Source organism: Ranitomeya variabilis, chromosome 2 (genome assembly GCF_051348905.1).
Source record: "Ranitomeya variabilis isolate aRanVar5 chromosome 2, aRanVar5.hap1, whole genome shotgun sequence".
NCBI classification, from domain to species: domain Eukaryota; kingdom Metazoa; phylum Chordata; class Amphibia; order Anura; family Dendrobatidae; genus Ranitomeya; species Ranitomeya variabilis.
In genome coordinates, this window is record NC_135233.1 from 989,761,858 (window position 1) to 989,779,031 (window position 17,174).

Below are 17,174 nucleotides of genomic sequence, written 5' to 3' on the forward strand. Positions count from 1 at the left end.
CTGGTGATACTAAATATATTTTTTTTAACTTCTTTATTTTTTATTTTGCGGGAAAAGGGGTGATTGAAATAAAGCCACATCCAACACAGGATGTACTCGTACATCCAAACAGATTTTTAATTTCTCTCTACAGACAGTTGAAACAATTCTGAAATAATAACATAATAACATTTTTAAACGAATCACATGTCACTATTATTGTTTCGCTACAAAGTAAATAAAAGGAAAAAAGAAAATCGCTTTCACTCACCGATCTCGCAGTGTTTCCCGGTGAATCCCCATGTACACAGACAACTGTAACTGTCATCTCTATCCTTGCACAATCCACCATTCAGACATGGAGACGAGGAGCACGGTCTGACTTCTAGAAATACATGGAGGAAAAGGTTAACAAGGATTGTTTTAAAACTCTAAAATATATGTTTCCTATTGTAGAAAAATTATTCAAAGGATACACAAATAAGGAAAAAAAAGGTGAAAAAGAAAAAATTGTGATGAGATTTGAAAGGGTTGTCTCCGAACACGCATTTATAGAAACCACTAGACTAAAAAATGGGATGCCTCTGCAAATATCATACTGTACCACTAAAGCTTGCTCTGAAAACTACATGGTCTGCCACTGACTATGACTGTGTCCGTTCTAATATCACTGTGGTCATCAGTGTTTTTCTGGTATGGATAAAGAAAGAAGTTCAAACCTTCTATATTCTGCAATGTGAAACACGGATGGCACACGGATGATTCATGGATGCCATCCATGCGCTGTACTTGATTTTCCCGGACCCATAGACTTGTATTGGTCCTTGTCATGCGTGCTGCCGGAAAAAAATGGAGGTCTCCATGTTTTGCATGGACGCAAGTAAAAACACGGACATGTGCATAACACCATAGGTTATAATGGGTACATGACGTATCCGTGAAAAAAGGAAACATGGACACGTGAAGGAGACCTTAAGTGGTTTTTAACTAGTGCTGGATCATGTGCCCACCATGAGCTTTTGGTGAGTTTTTGATGATCCATATTTCCACAAAACACAGCGTCTTACAGTTACAGCACAGTGAATGGGCTTTATAGAAATCTCATGGCCGCTGTGCTTTTTTTGATGCTGCATAAACTGATCTGCGGTGAGTGTTTCAAATCCGCAGCATATCAATTTCTCTTGCGGGTACATCGAGTTTTATGTGCAGATTTTCACCACAGACTTGCTTTATATGTTGGAAATCCACAAGCTCAATGTTTCCGTGGCGGAAATGCATAAAAAAACGCATGTAATCCGCATATAACCATATCAATAAAGTTTTATCAGAGTCACATACCAGGAAGTATCAAAAACACAGCAGCTTTATTTAAAACATGACACACCAAGAAGAGATAAACAATGCAGTGTCTAAAACGCAATAAAAACGAATGTTTTAGCCCTGGAGAGGCACATTTGATAAATATTAGGGTACCATCAAAGAAAGCTATGCCTTGTCTTGGTTAGTGGGCTCTCATGAATTGGCCAATTTACGCTGTAAGTACCTTCATTTTATAAGCATATTCCATAAAGCAGTAATGCAGTCCAAGTTCCATATATTCAATGTTTGCATACATCTTAGCGCTTGCAGAGGATGCTGTATTCTTTTGTGTGTAAATCAGACATTTATGGCATATCCTAGCAGTATCCAAACAATGCTTGACCTGGGACTACCCACTTTAAACCAGTATATGAGATGAACACTTGCACCAGGTTCGGATGTCAATGAATATGTGGTCTCACTGATCATATTGTGAACAGGGCAGGACAGTGACAATCTCATCGTCATTATTTACAGATAGGAAGCTGCCAAAATGTGCAGAAGGAATAATACTGAATGCACAGGATTCATTACATATTGGAGCATGGCTGATGAAATATCGGTTTGCACATTCCATTTTTCATATTGTTTTCAGGACCAGACAAACAGAATCCATGTCCAAAATGAATCTGTTACATAACTGATGCAAATGGAAGCAGAGGGCACCGTTAATTATTGTGAGATTCGTCTGGTTTCTGTTATGTATCTGTTTTTACAATGGAAGACAATATTCTGCATGTTGCGCTTATTCTTCTGTTCTAAAAATGAACACATAATGGAAACCAGACACACCACATGATAATCAATAGGGCCCTCTGCTTCCATTTGCATCAATTTTGCAAAGAATCCATTTTAGACATAAATTAAATTTGTTTGTTCCAAAAAACGGAACAGACAAACGGAAAGAAGTGTGAACAAAGGCCAAGCAAGAATATTTTTCTACATACATTGAGTCAACCGGCAACTATCTTCTAGGGCAGGGGTCCCCAACCTGTAGCTCGGGAGCCACATGTGGCTCGCAGTCCCAAGAATTGTGGCTCACGGCTGTCTGTCAGCTTGGTGAATTAGCTCCAGTTCTAGCAAACAGGTATGAAGAGCAAATCTGAAAATGGTGAATTTTATCAGCAGCTCTGCACAGAAGAGCAGATCTGGACGCACATATACTGGTCTTAGGGGTTTTGAGATGATTTAAGTATGGTACGCTGGAGACTGGATGACAAACCTGTCAGAGGAGAAGTTTCAACTTGGATGTGACAGTGGCTTGGGAGTGCTTTATAGGAGAATACTGAATGGGGGTATTGTGGGAACCCCTGGATCTTAGTATACTGCTTTGGGGTGATTTTTGTGGAAAAGGTTTGGTTAACCATTATGCCTGTAATGGGGGCTTTGGTTGTCACTATTGTGAGGGGGGCGGGAGCTGAATGTGGCTCGCGACCCTCTCTCAAGGCTGGATGTGGCTCCCGACCCTCTCTCAGAGCTGAATGTGGCTCTCAAGGTCAGAAACGTTGGGGACCTCTGTTCTAGGGGTTAATCTAATTGGGTTTAGAATAAGCATGCAGAGGAGCACATTTCGCACAGCGGAGCAGGCTATTGAGAAATAAAACGACACATAGAGGGACATTGGTAATTCTAAAGGGCAAACATTCTGTAACAACTCTGCTGGCAACACGGCATGGCCTCTCATCTCTCACACACCATCTTACCCATTGCTCCAGGTCATGTTGTGGTCTCTGTCTGCTGCCGGCTCCATGCTCTGTGTCTCTTGCTTTCTGCCTGCTCTCTGCATGCTTCCTGGCTGGGTGCGTAGGGGGGCGGTGCCAGAACTCTCTGGTTCTTATAGAATCAGGGCGCACCTGTCTAATGTGTTCCTGACTAATTACCAAGACTTGGTGGACTTGGCCTGTGCAATGTCTAAACTCAGTTAGTGTTCTAGCTTCTGAGCTGCCAGGCCTTGCTCTGTGTTCCTCCTTCTCTGGAGGTTCTACTCCGAGCTTTACCTTGATCTTGTCTGTCTGCCCTCTAAGAGGCTGCATATCCTGGTCTTAATATTTCTGTTCTAGCCTTGCCTTGATCTTGTTGTCCACCCTCCAGGAGGCAGAATATCCTGGTCCCTGTGTCTTTGTTCTTGTACCTTGTCTTGTTCCATTACCTTGTCTGAACTTTGTCCCACCTCTGTCTCCTTGTCTGTGGCTTCTTTCCCTGCTGTGTCTTTCCTTGTGTCCTCTCTGTTTTCTTATACTCCGCACTCTTGCGGCTCTTGTGGCTTTGCCTGTGCTCCGCTCTCTTGCAGCCTTACCTCTGCTCCGCACTCCTGCGGTTCTGCTCCGTTCTACTCTGCTCTGCTCATGCTGCTGAAGATATATCTTGCTGCAGCTCCTCTCCGCACTCCTTGCGGTTCCGCTCTGCTTAGCTTCTTTTGCTGCAGAAATCTCTTACTGCTCTACCGCTCCTATCCGCAGCCTTGCGGTTCTCTTCCTGTGTGAACAGGTCCCAACCTGTTCCTTCATACTTCTTTCCTTCCTGCTTGTATCCGTACCTGCTCCTCCTTTGTGAACAGGTCCCAACCTGTACCTACATACTACATATCCGTATCTGCACTTCCTGTGTGAACAGGTTCCTACCTGCTACTTCTTACACCACATCAGCCAGCCCTGTGTCTCTGCCGTACCTGCCAGCCCTGTGTCTCTGCCGTACCTGCCAGCCCTGTGTCTCTGCCGTACCTGCCAGCCCTGTGTCTCTGCCGTACCTGCCAGCCCTGTGTCTCTGCCGTACCTGCCAGCCCTGTGTCTCTGCCGTACCTGCCAGCCCTGTGTCTCTGCCGTACCTGCCAGCCCTGTGTCTCTGCTGTACCTGCCAGCCCTGTGTCTCTGCCGCACCTGCCAGCCCTGTGTCTCTGCTGTACCTGCCAGTGCTGTGTCTGTGCCGTACCTGCCAGCTCGGTGTCTCTGCCGCACCTGCCAGCCCTGTGTCTCTGCCGCACCTGCCAGCCCTGTGTCTCTGCCGCACCTGCCAGCCCTGTGTCTCTGCCGCACCTGCCAGCCCTGTGTCTCTGCCGCACCTGCCAGCCCTGTGTCTCTGCCGCACCTGCCAGCCCTGTGTCTCTGCCGCACCTGCCAGCCCTGTGTCTCTGCTGTGCCTGCCAGCACCGTGTCTGTGCCGTATCTGACAGCCCCGTGTCTCTGCCGTACCTGCCAGCCCCTTGTCTCAGCCGTGCCAGCCTACTTGTCTGAGTTTCAGTTGTGCTCTTCTGCCAGTCCTGCCTGATGCCCGCACCTGTCCTAGTGTTCCTGTTCTCCAAGTGGGAACAGCAGCCACAGCTAGACACCACCCTGGAGTAGCACCTGACAGCTGCCTGCCGCACAAGCCTGACCTCACCATCAGAGGCTCCAGAGAAGACCAAGGCAGCTGTCATAGTCACGCCCCTTCCAGGATAGTTTGGTTCGTGGCACAGTGGGGCCACAAACCCCCTGCCTCACGCCCACCAGTCAGGACGGGAGCGTGACACATTCTAGTATAGATATGTACCACAGTTACAGATCAAACAGAATTTCTAAAGGATTTTCAATGTTCAAAAAACACTGATGAAACTCAGACCATTTTTGCGTATGAGAAAAAAGAGCCATGTCTGAATGAGGCCTGACACTGTGTGCACGACTAAAGAACCGGGGATTCAGTTCTGGCAACCATCACTTTGAGCAAAGAAGTGCTGTCAGTCATAAGGCGAGGTGCGTGGCATGGTGATTGATGGGACAGAGCGGTGCACCGGAACTCCATCATTTGCATATGTAACAAAATGCTTTTTCTGAAAAACTAGGGAGGTAATAACTATAACAAGGGGATGATTATTTATAGAGGCTAATTCCTCTGTATGACTATATTAATAGTTTAAATTGAGTTTTGGGGATGACAGACTACCTTTAAAATAATAGGTATAAAGATACCATCCAAATTATAGTTATATTGGACTTTACCTTTTTCACAGTTGGTCCCAGTGAAGCCTTGAGTACAAACACATGTATAAGTGGTCCCCACATCTCTGCAGACTCCCCCGTTAAGACAAGGAGATGAAGAACAAGGTCTGATTTCTATAAAAATAAATGATAAACAAAATAACACTTTTACTGTATGAACAGCACAACAGATGCATGCTGGTCATTGATCAATAATAACTATTAGGTGAGGGATAACTGCTCAAGATGGATGAGAAACACCTTTACAGGGATCGGGAGAAGTGCAATTTTCAAAATGAACATTTTACCCTGAATTTTATATGTCATACAAGCTCTCCCTATTAGGATTCCCTTGTCCTTTTTTTTTTTAATTCGTTTATTAATTTCAGAATAAATCAATACACACATTTGCATTCGTGTCCATCATTAACAATTAGAGCATGAAGTACGAATAATTACAGTACATCATCACGTCTGAAATATTGCAAGGATAACAAATGGTGTATGTCAATCACTAATGCCTTATAAAACACCTATTATATAACATTAACTACATTAGCTACTGATAGTTCGCCGCCAAAAAAAAAAAAGAAAATTCCAGATAAATTTCACCTTGAAGTAATGCCCCCGAAACCATTCGCCCAGCTTCTTGTACAAGTATTAAATTAAATAATTATAGATTATATAGTATGATAGGAGGAATTCCATCTGCCCCAGATTTTCTCAAATTTTCCTGGACACCCTCTATTCTGGTACAGTGTTCGTTCATACGGGATAATTGAGTTCACCAAGTCAACCCAAGCTCTAAGAGATGGGCAAGAACCACCCATCCACCGTAACGCCAACACCTTCCGTGCCATGAAAAGTGCCTCTCGTAGAAAAATCCCAGTGTAATGGTACCAGGTTTCCGCATCCCACATCCCAAATAAGCAGGTCAGTGGCTGAAGTGGGACAGGGATCGACAGTAAAGATGTTAATATTGTCGTCACCGCTTTCCAATAATGAAGAATAACAGGTCACCTCCAAATCATATGAATGAAATCTGCATCACGTGAGTGACACCTCAAACAATCTGATGAGTGGAGGCGACCCATTTTAAAAAGACGAGTCGGAGTCAGATAGGACTGGTATATGATATATAACTGGGTCATCCTATTATTAATTGAGGGGGAGACTTTAGTTGGAGATCCCAGAATATCTTCCCATTCTTCTCCCAGTACATCAGGAAGAAGTCCCTCCCATTTCCCTTTAATAGAGTTTATAGTAGACCCCATACCTATGGATAACAGATAAGTATATAAAGAAGAGATAAGTCCTTGAGGACCTTGCGAATTGAGAATTCCTATCAAAGGCAAAGATGAAATAGCTCGACCTGTACCCACATTCCACATGTGCGATTGGAAAGCTGATCTTAACTGTAGATAACGGAAGAATTGAGATCTCGGGATATTATAAGTATTTTGTATTTGTTCGAAGGATATGAAAATCCCCTTGTTATGTACATTGCCTACCAAGAGAACACCATATGAAATCCAAAAATCAGTGGACGGATGGTTCAGCAATCCCGGAAAATAACTATTATTCCACAGTGGCATTTCAGCTACTATATCTACAAATTTAGTGACTTTTTTAATTTGTCTCCATATTAAGCGTGCCAGCCGGAGTAAAGGTAACAACCGAGGGGCATTGACTTTCTCTAGCTCCAGAAACCCCAATGGACAATCAGCTCGGACAGAGTGTAGCAGATGGCTCTCAGAGTTAGGCAAAAAACTATTGGGCATCCATTTATTTATCGCCTTGGCTTGCCCGGCAAGATAATATAAGTAAAAGTCTGGCAAAGCCGCCCCACCCCCCCGCTTCGGTCTCTGCAGAGCAGATAGCTTAAGTTTAGGCCTAGCCTTCAACCAATAAAGGACGTAATTAAGGAGTTTAAAGTCGCAAAGAGGGATTTAGGTATTGGCACAGCACTATGTTGAAAACAGTAGCTTAGCTTGGGGAGTAATATCATTTTGATTAGATTAATACGACCAGCAACAGAGAGTGGGAGTTTGTCCCAGGTTTCAAATTTAGATTTGACCAGATCCAATAATGGGTAGATATTAAGTTGTAAATCCAACTGACTATGTTGAGACATGTGGATACCTAGATATTTAAAGTTAGAGACAATGGGCAGCAGCGAGAGAGTTTCAAGACATGATATTGGGGTATGAGAAAGAGGCATCAGAGCAGATTTATCCCAGTTTATATAAAGACCGGAGAGTTTACTAAATTTATCTATAGTCGTTATTACTTGCGGCAGCGTTTCCTCTGTTTTATCCATAAATATCACCATATCATCAGCGTAAAGACCAATAATGTCCACTCGATCCGCGATATGTATGCCCTTAATATTAATGGAAGATCTTATACGTATTGCCAAAGCCTCTATCGCTAGGGCAAATAGAGCCGGGGATAGAGGACATCCCTGGCGATTCCCCTATGTAAGGAAAAAGACTCAGAAATAGAATTATTTACAACCATACGTGCCCTGTGTTTCGTATATAATATATCTATCCCTCTCAGGAATTTTTCCCCAAAACCGTATTTCCGCAAACATGCAGAGAGAAAGGGCCACTCAAGAGAATCAAAAGCCTTAGCCGCGTCCAGCGATGCCAGTGCCCAATTATTATCTGGTTCTAGAGAGCTGTATTGAATGACTGACTGAACCCGCCTGATATTGATGGAAGTACTTTTTCCAGGCATAAAACCCGTTTGGTCTGGATGTATAAGGTCCATTATAATCGTATTCAGCCTAGTAGCCAGAATTTTAGTAAAAATGTTATAATCTACGTTTACTAGAGATATGGGTCGATACAATCCACAGTCCAAAGGGTCCTTCCCCTCTCTCCTAAGCACAATAATGTTTGCATCATAAAATGTTTCGGGCATAGACCCTCCCTCCCATATTCCCCTGAGTACCTTCAATAAAAGTGGTGCCAGCTTATGTCGATATTTCCTATATAGCTCAATGGGAAATCCATCAGGTCCCGGGGCCTTCCCAGAAGCCATATCCATATAGCGTGTTCTACTTCCTCCAGAGTAAACTCGGCATCCATAAAGGTCCGCTGGGTTGGGGTCAATAAGGGAAACGCTATATCCGATAAGTAATCTAAGCATTCAGAAACATCAAGACCACTACTAGATTCATATAATGATTTATAGTAATCATGAAAACACCGAAGTATCTCATCAGTGGAAGATACTAATGAGCCATCAAGTGCACGAATCTGCAGTATTGTGTTAGAGGCGTTATGTTGGCGTACTAAGAAAGCCAGAAGCGTGCTGGCCTGAATCCCCAGTTCAAAGTAGGATTGACGGGTAAAAAATAATTTGCGTTTCGACTTAACGTCTGCGTGCTGAGCATACAACCTCTGGGAAGTAAGCCATTCAACCCTGTTACCGCTAGTTTGATTAGCTATATATGCGGCCTCCGAGTTTTTCAACCGCTGCTCTATCTCATCATCCTTCCTCGCCGTTATCCTTTTGATATAAGAAATTGTGGAGGACAAGCATCCCCTTAAGTATGCCTTTAGGGTATCCCAGAATAGGCCAAGATTTTGGGGTTCCAGATGAGTTGAAATGAAACAGTTTAACTGATCGACCGTCCTGTCACTAGAATCTATTAATTTCAACCAGAAAGTGTTCAATTTCCAGGATATGTTATTATTAGATTGACCATATTTAAGTTTAAGAATAACCGGACTGTGATCCGAAATCCCCCTATTGCCATGTTCAACGCTATCCACCCCCAATGCCAAGCCACTAGACCCAAATATATAGTCTATACGGGATAGAGATCGCTTAGTAGATGAGTGGCAAGTATATCCCCTAGCCTCAGGGTGCCTCATTCTCCATAGGTCCAGCCATCCGCTACCACCCATAAACAGCGCCAACTGGGAAGAGGGTTGAGGCGGGGCTCCCCAAATATTGTGTCATCCAGTCTCAATCTATCCAGGGAATTATCCATAACTAAATTTAAATCACCCATACAGATAACATTAGCATCAGGATAGTTTAGGGAGAAACCCATTGCCATACGGAGAACCGACGTGTTAGCAGGAAGGGGGGGGGGTTATAGACACATATCATCACATATTCACGCGAATTGATGAATGCATGCACAAAGACAAAGCGACCCTCCGGATCCCGCCGTGCTTCCCTGGCCTCCCATCTAATGTCCCTGTGTATTAGCAGAGAGACCCCTCTTGAGTAGCTAATATGAAATGCATGGGGAGACCATTGTACCCACGGCTTTTGTGTACATCGAGCTGTATCTCTAGTCAAATGCGTCTCCACCAGTGCTACAACATGAGGGCGGTAACGTCTAATCTGCAAAAATACCTTGATTTTCTTCTGGGGAGTTTTAATACCCCGAATATTCCAGGTCATACATATAATCTCAGACCCCATGTTTATATGTAAAAGAAAGCATAATATGCATCACAATTCAGGCGAGGCTCAGAAACGTCACACAAAGCGCAAAGATAGTATTGGCGGCGACTATGTACATCAAACAATCAAAACTGGTATAGAAAACCAAACTAAACAAAACTTGAACATTGACTGCAGGAGTATAGGACCTTACTCCTCCAAACATAAAAGGGGATACCCTCACTGAATCCAGCGTCCGGTATTGTTAATAACCTTAGCACTCACATAAACAGCTCCGTTTATATTGCCATTAGACAAAGAGCACAGATCAGGAGTCTTTTACATTAGAAACCCCGTGAGACCGCAACCATTTGGCTACCTCCGCCGGGTCTGTAAAGAATAAAGAGGAACCATCATGGACAATGCGGAGTCGGGCTGGATAGAGCATGGAGTAGATAATATTCTTATCTCTAAGTTGTTTCTTGATATCCATGAACCGTGTCCGCTGCTTTTGGAGTTCCATGGAGAAATCTGGGAAAATCGATATGGTAGCATTGTTGAATTTAATAGGGCCCTTCTGCCGCACCAGACGAAGAACAGCATCTCTGTCCCTACAATTGAGGAGACGTGCCAGGAAAGGTCGAGGCGGGGTTCCAGGGGGAAGAGGTCTCGTTGGGACCCTATGGGCCCTCTCCACCGCGAATGTTGAGGAGAATACATCCCCCAGGGAGGCCTTAAGCCAGTCTTCCAGAAATTGTTCGGGTTGCTGACCCTCCGAGCGCTCCGGCAGACTGGTAATTCGAATATTATTGCGGCGTAGTCTGTTCTCCAAATCGTCTGCCTTTTGTTTCCAGGTGTTTACAGAGCCAGCGGCTTTTGTCAGTTTAGCCTCCATAGGGGTAATGGTGTCCTCAATATGAGACACTCTTGTTTCAACCTCTGAAATACGCCCTCTCATAGCTTGCATATCATGCCACAGACGACCCACTTCAGTATGCACATCCTCTATTTTTTCCATGAGAGATGATCTAGTGAGGGATATAGCCTGCATTAATTGCTCGGATGCCTGTAATAAGAGTCAGTTCATCCTGTTCTCCCTCCTCATTACTATCAGAAAGACGATTTTTGCGCTGGGCCTGTGCAGGGTTATTTCTGAGAGTGCGTACATTATCAGAGGGATCATCCCTAGCGTACTTCCTTAGTTTGTCAGCAGCCCCTGCTCCCTTGGGGTGATGCATGGCAGGCAGCAAAATGGACTCCACTGGTTAACTACAGTTATATACGTAGATAGTTCGCTCTCCAATTTCAGACACAGCAGAGTTAAATGCAGGGTTATATCCCAGAGAGACCACTAGATGGGCAGCTAAGATATTTGAGAGTTATACAGGCAGCAGCTTTAATGTGCACCCAGGCTCTGTATGTCAGAGCAGGTCTACAGTCTCCACAGGGGGAACAGCAGGGAGGGCGTTAATCCCTCTAAAGTTATGGCGTTGGCAGGAGAAGTGTTTATATGGTAGTGGGGCGAAGGGCCCAATCTTCCAGGGCACACACCGCGCCTCCCCCGTATTATTCCAGGTTATCCGCTCACCTCCTGAGCTGCACTGCAAATATGGCTAGGAGCGCCGCTTCCCTCACTGTTAGGGCGCACGCTATAGTGATGACCGCTGCCCCCCGCCGGCACCGCCGTCCGCCTCAGGTCTCCCAGCTCCCGCTCACCGGTGTTCCACAGCGCTCACCACCAAGGTCCGGAAACCGCCGACTCCAAGAGGGAGGAAGCCCAGCACTAGCAGAAGCCAGCGCCGCGTCCTGTTGGCACGCGCACATAGAAAATGGCCGCCGCTGCACGTGGAGTCCGCCGCCCGTCTAGGCCACCACAGCTTCCGATGTCCCAAATCTTCACAGCAGCCGTCCGGAGGGCTCACAAGGTTCCTGGGATTATGGGGTACTAGTACCAGCCGGCACAGCCCACTAACTAGGGGTCCAAATGGAAGGATGGGCTCAGGATTGCTGGAGCTCACATGAGGTGCGTCTTTCCTCTTTGGCTACATAGCCACGCCCCTCCCTTGTCCTTCTTGAGGAGTTTAGCATCAGTATAAACCAAGTTTATTTGGCCCGGCAAACTTCCTCATATTAGAAGAACTATATCATATAGCTCCAAATCTTCAGGGGGTATAGCGCTGCCCGACTTCAGATCTTACTATATTGCTTCCCATCTGTCTAGGATACTGGATTGGTGTAGAAATGGCCCCGGAAAAGCATGGGTTGGGATTGAGCAAAGCTTTACAAATATCCCTCTCATATCGGCCCCCCGGTTGGCCTCTTCTTTGGTCAAAGTGCTTAAAACACATCCCACAATTGGGGCTACTCAGTATTGCTGCTCCCTTCCTGTAGTGTGTGACCAGATCATACTGCAATAATCTTACATGTTCCCATTTTGGGCAATCCACTTCCCCCCCCAATAATAGGGTTTCCCGAGTCTGTATAAATAGGGGCCATTTCAGTGTTTGTCACTTGGAGCTGGACACCTTTGGCTTTTTAAAAGATCATCTCCTTGATATTTCTTGACCATCCACCCTAGATGCATGGAGAGTAGGTCAATGTTGCATTTTATTGTCACTCCCTCCTAGAGCCATGTTAAATAGAGAAAAAATCACTTTCAAGACAGTTTGCTCAAGTACAGGACCTCTGAGGCACACCTTGTTATTTTCATACTCTCTACTGATTAAGCCACCGACCTCCCGGTTGCCAGGTTTCAGACACAGTGGGAAGGGAATTTAGGCTTCTCGCTATCAAAAAACCAATGGAGGCAATTTTTTTATTTTAACGCAGAAAGCGTTGATTTGTTCTCGTTTCCATGAAGCCACTTAAAAGTTGCCGTCTCGATGGCATATATTCCCCTCTCAGTTACATTCGATTTTCCCTGAGACGAGTCCCATGTGTTGGAGATGTGGCAGTGAGGAAGGGGATCTCCTACACATTTTTTTGGTCATGCAAGCTAATCACTCCTTTTTGGGACAATGTACAATCAGTGTTACGATGGCTCACTGACCTTGTGACTGACCTGACTCTTGCTCTGGTCCTTCTCCATCACTGCAACATCCCTCTTAAAACATAGAGGCATTCTATAATGAAGCATCTAATTGTGATGGCTTGAGCATGCATCCCCTTGCTCTGGAAAAAAGATACCACTCTGACAATCGCCATTTGGCTTTCTAAAATGAATGAGGTGATGTTGATGGAGGAATTGACCCTACAGCCAACAACTCCTACAACCATTTTTATAAAACTTGGTTTTATTGGCTGGAGTTTAGATTTTCTGCCGAGTATCGGGCATAGGTCGAAGTCACACTACCGTAGAATACGGCTGAGTGCTATGCGGGAAAACATCGCATAGCACTCGGCCCCGTGTTAGTATATCATATCTCATAGATAGATGAAAAGTAGGCAATTCATGTGTCGCGTAAAGTAATATCACAGCATCGCAAGTTAGAATAGAATAGATAGAAATTGCCGGCTCTTGTTCTATCCATCTATCTATCTATCTAGCTATCTATCTGTGTGTGCTTTGATGAATATTTCCTTTGAAAACGATGTGTATATGACACATAGAGAATTGCTTTATGTAAAAGCTCATGTTAAAATCTCACTGCATTCGGATGTAAATTGGATGCTAGGAGTGAACAATCTTGTACTCGCCTTACACTCCTGCGACTCTCAGCAGGGAGACCCAGACTGATTTTCCATGCGTTTAGTCTGACTCCAGCCATACAGGGAGGATCACCGAACACAGGACCCTTAAACTGATTAACACCCCGACTCCTTCCCTTTCTTTTGTTCTCTGTGCTTTCTCTACTGCTTTCTTATTTTCTCTGCTTATTTTATCCTGCTTATTTTATCTGCTTTTCTCTTGACTTGCATATTACGGTATATTTAGTGGATGTTATAAATAAACTTTTGTTTTAGGTTGTTTTATTGTATAACTGTTACTAAGAATTTAGTATGACTAATGACCTCAATGTCAAGATGTTATGTTATATTTCTTATGATCACCTATTTGGACATTGTACTAAGTTACTACAGTCATCTACGAATGTGGCACACTTAGTGCCTCAGGGTTTAGTTGTTTCTTGTGTAAATTAATGAACAAAAATAAAAAAAATAAAAAAAATAACTATTAGACATAGTCATAACACACCTAGAACAGAGAAAGGCGGGAGGTTTTAATTACATGAACATATGGAATAATTTGGTCCTTGCAATGTACTCGGAGGCCACAAACTATTCATTATTACAGTTACATACGGTACATTTGCCATTGACTCCAATAGTAAAAAAAAAAAAATAAAACATACGGGTATGTGGATCCCAGTTGAATTAAACAGTTTAGTCAAATATTATGTTTAATAGCATTAATATACAAGGTATATCAAAATATACTGGCAAAGCATACGTCAAAAAAACAGTTGTCTATTTTCTAGGGCTACCTTTGAGAAACAAAAGACTGTTTGGCCAAGGTGCCAGAAAAATGCTCCCAAAGTGTAAAAAGTGCATAAAGTGTAAGTAAAACTAAAAGATTTTGTGCCAACTTTTGCCAAGGATTGAAGACACTTTGCTAATTAATTAGGGTTCAATTGCTGGGATCCCATCAGTTCCAAGAATAGTCTTTGCAAAGTGAATGGAGTGGAGGATGAGCAAGCACGCCAGTGCTCCAATCATTCTCTAGAAGAATAGGTACTAAGGCTACTTTCACATTAGCGTCGTGCACTGCACGTCGCAATGCAACGTTGCAGCGCACCGACGCATACTGTGCAAGCGCCGCACAACGGGGGCAGCGGATGCTGTTTTTCAACGCATCCGCTGCCCCATTGTGAGGTGTGGGGAGGCGGGGGATACGTTTTTTGGTGGCGACGGTCCGACGCAACACGACGCAACCGTCACACGACGGTTGCGACGTGTGGCAATGCGTCGCACTGCGTCGCTAATGCAAGTCAATGGAGAAAAAACGCATCCTGCAAGCACTTTTGCAGGATGCGTTTTTTCTCCAAAACGACGCATTGCGATGTGCAGTGCACGATGCTAGTGTGAAAGTAGCCTAAGTAGTCATGGTGGACTATCTACTGGATATGTGATAAGCTAAGGATTACTAGGGGTCTGACTGTGACTGCACCCACTAATAGCCATATTAGAATGCTGGAGTCCCCCGTCTGAACAGCGAGAGAGACGAACATATGCGCCATTGTCAACAACTATTACTAAATTTAAATATTCCATCTATTAGATTACAGATTAGTGATATATCTTTCAATTGGCAACATATTTAGTAATGGAAAAATTCCACAACTGTTTGGTGTAATGGGATCACATTTTTGCTAAATGAATAATACTTTTGTAAAGTGTGAAAATGTGACGACCTGCCGTGTAATAATCTATACAATCAGTGAGTGGTTGTATCCCAGCTATATTTATATATATATATATATATATATATATACACACAAATTGCCTCTTTAAAGAAAAAAAGAAGACTTAAACTCTATAGCACCACCTGTTGGTAGTAGCGATCCTATAAGTCACAATCAACCCTTTAACGAGTCGTGCAATATGACTTAAGATAAAAGCCAAATCAGTATCTCAATTCGCAGACACGGTGTTTCGGGCTGTCGGCCCTTGTCAGTGCGAAGCGTGAGAACTGATTTGGCTAGGTGAGAGGCTCTGGACTGGGGTCTAAGAGGTAAGGTTTCTCCATATTGAGAGTGACATACCTGCTCTGGCTTGTCAAGGTAAGAAGGCTTATTCGCCGTGCAATGCTCCTCTGGGAAATTTAATATGCAAATTTCCCAGAGGAGCATTGCATGGCAAATAAGCCTCCTTACCTTGACAAGCCAGAGCTGGAACGTCACTCTCCATAAGGAGAAACCTTACCCCTTAGACCCCAGCTATATATATATATATATATATATATATATAATTACACAATATTTGTTGTAAAGCTTCTGTAGTAAAGCTCTGGCCTAGCTGGAAGTTATCTGGATGTGTGTGATACGGACTTACCTGTCTGGCAGTGGTTCCCAGTGAATCCCTGTTTACACACACAGATGTATCCTTCGGCTGTATCCTCACAGATGCCTCCATTCAGACATGGAAAGGATGAGCAAGGTCTTATTTCTAGAAGCAGGAAATAAAAAGATTTAGGTACTTTGTGGTTGAGTATGGCTGTTTTTTTAAAGAGACCATTAGAGACATTTCTGTTCCTGTTGTCTTAATAGCTAAATAGTTAATGGACCAACATATAAGTCCAGTTACCAATTCTTGCTCGCAGCCAAATTTCCGGTTTAGAAGATCATGATGGCTGCTGACGGATACTGACGATCGGCTCCCATGAATGTGCAGTATCTGGGAGCAGCCAGTACACATTGTGCAGATTAGTGGTGTTCTGCTCCAAACATCTCCAGATCGGAGCTGGTAACAGTGGATCGATGGAGGTGCCAGGTGTTGGACCCCGACTGATATACTGATGACCAACTCAAAGGCTCAACATCTGTAGTAGACAACCTCTTATGAATTCCTGTTCAAGCAAGGAGACCAGGAATCTGGATCTATCCTCTATAGCAGTCTTCCACAACTCTGGTCCTCAAGAGCCACCAACAGGTCATGTTTTCAGGATTTCCTTAGTATTGCACAGGTGATGGAATTATTGCCTGTGCAGGTGATGCAATTATCACCTGTGCAATACTAAGGAAATCCTGAAAACATGACCTGTTGGTGGCTCTTGAGGACCGAAGTTGGGGAACACTGCTCTATAGTATAGGAAGAACCGACCATTCCAAAAATTATTATTCCCCTTTTTATTTTCTACATTTTACCAGAATCACCATTTTGCTTGTACAGGCATCTCATCCACTTTTGAAATCTACCACTCATTGAAAAAACTGCAGAGAAATGTCTATGTTGTATGCGGCCAAGAGGAATATGAATTGGATTACAATAAATCATGTTTTGTACTAGACAGACAAGCTGTTCAACATTTCTGCAGATACGGCAGTGTCCTTGGTGCCAGCACAACAAACAATTGCTATTTTATGTGACTGATGATCACAGTATATATATTTTCCCAACACTCCTCCAACAACTCCAACCCATTACTAGTCCACCAGTACAGTCAAGCATTAATCCTGTCACCTGTTTCACAATGTTCTCCAGTGAACCCTCTTGGACACAAACAACTATATTCAGCGCCGAGGTCCTTACACAACCCTCCATTCTGGCAAGGAGAAGAAGAACATGGCCGGATCTCTAAAAATATAAGGCAGAAAATAAATCAAGGGAAATAGATGATAACACTTTGGAAGTATTGTTATTTACTGTGAGTGAACCCCCTCGTACAAATACAGCTATACCCATCATCCAGGTCTTTGCACATTGCCCCATTGAGACAAGGAGTTGACCAACAGGGTCGGACCTCTAGAAAAAAGTAAA

At 43.9% G+C, this 17,174-nt stretch overlaps 1 protein-coding gene across 1 annotated transcript in view; it reads right to left on the bottom strand.

Moving 5' to 3' along the window:
* SNED1 (sushi, nidogen and EGF like domains 1) overlaps positions 1-17,174 on the bottom strand; it is a 290,708-nt gene that overhangs the window by 164,031 nt on the left and 109,503 nt on the right. The window contains exons 14-17 of the mRNA XM_077291025.1: positions 16,878-16,991; positions 15,750-15,863; positions 5,310-5,423; positions 251-364 (exon numbers count right to left, since the gene is read on the bottom strand). Of these exons, the coding sequence (XP_077147140.1) occupies positions 251-364; positions 5,310-5,423; positions 15,750-15,863; positions 16,878-16,991 (456 nt within the window). The remainder of the gene's footprint in view (positions 1-250; positions 365-5,309; positions 5,424-15,749; positions 15,864-16,877; positions 16,992-17,174) is intronic.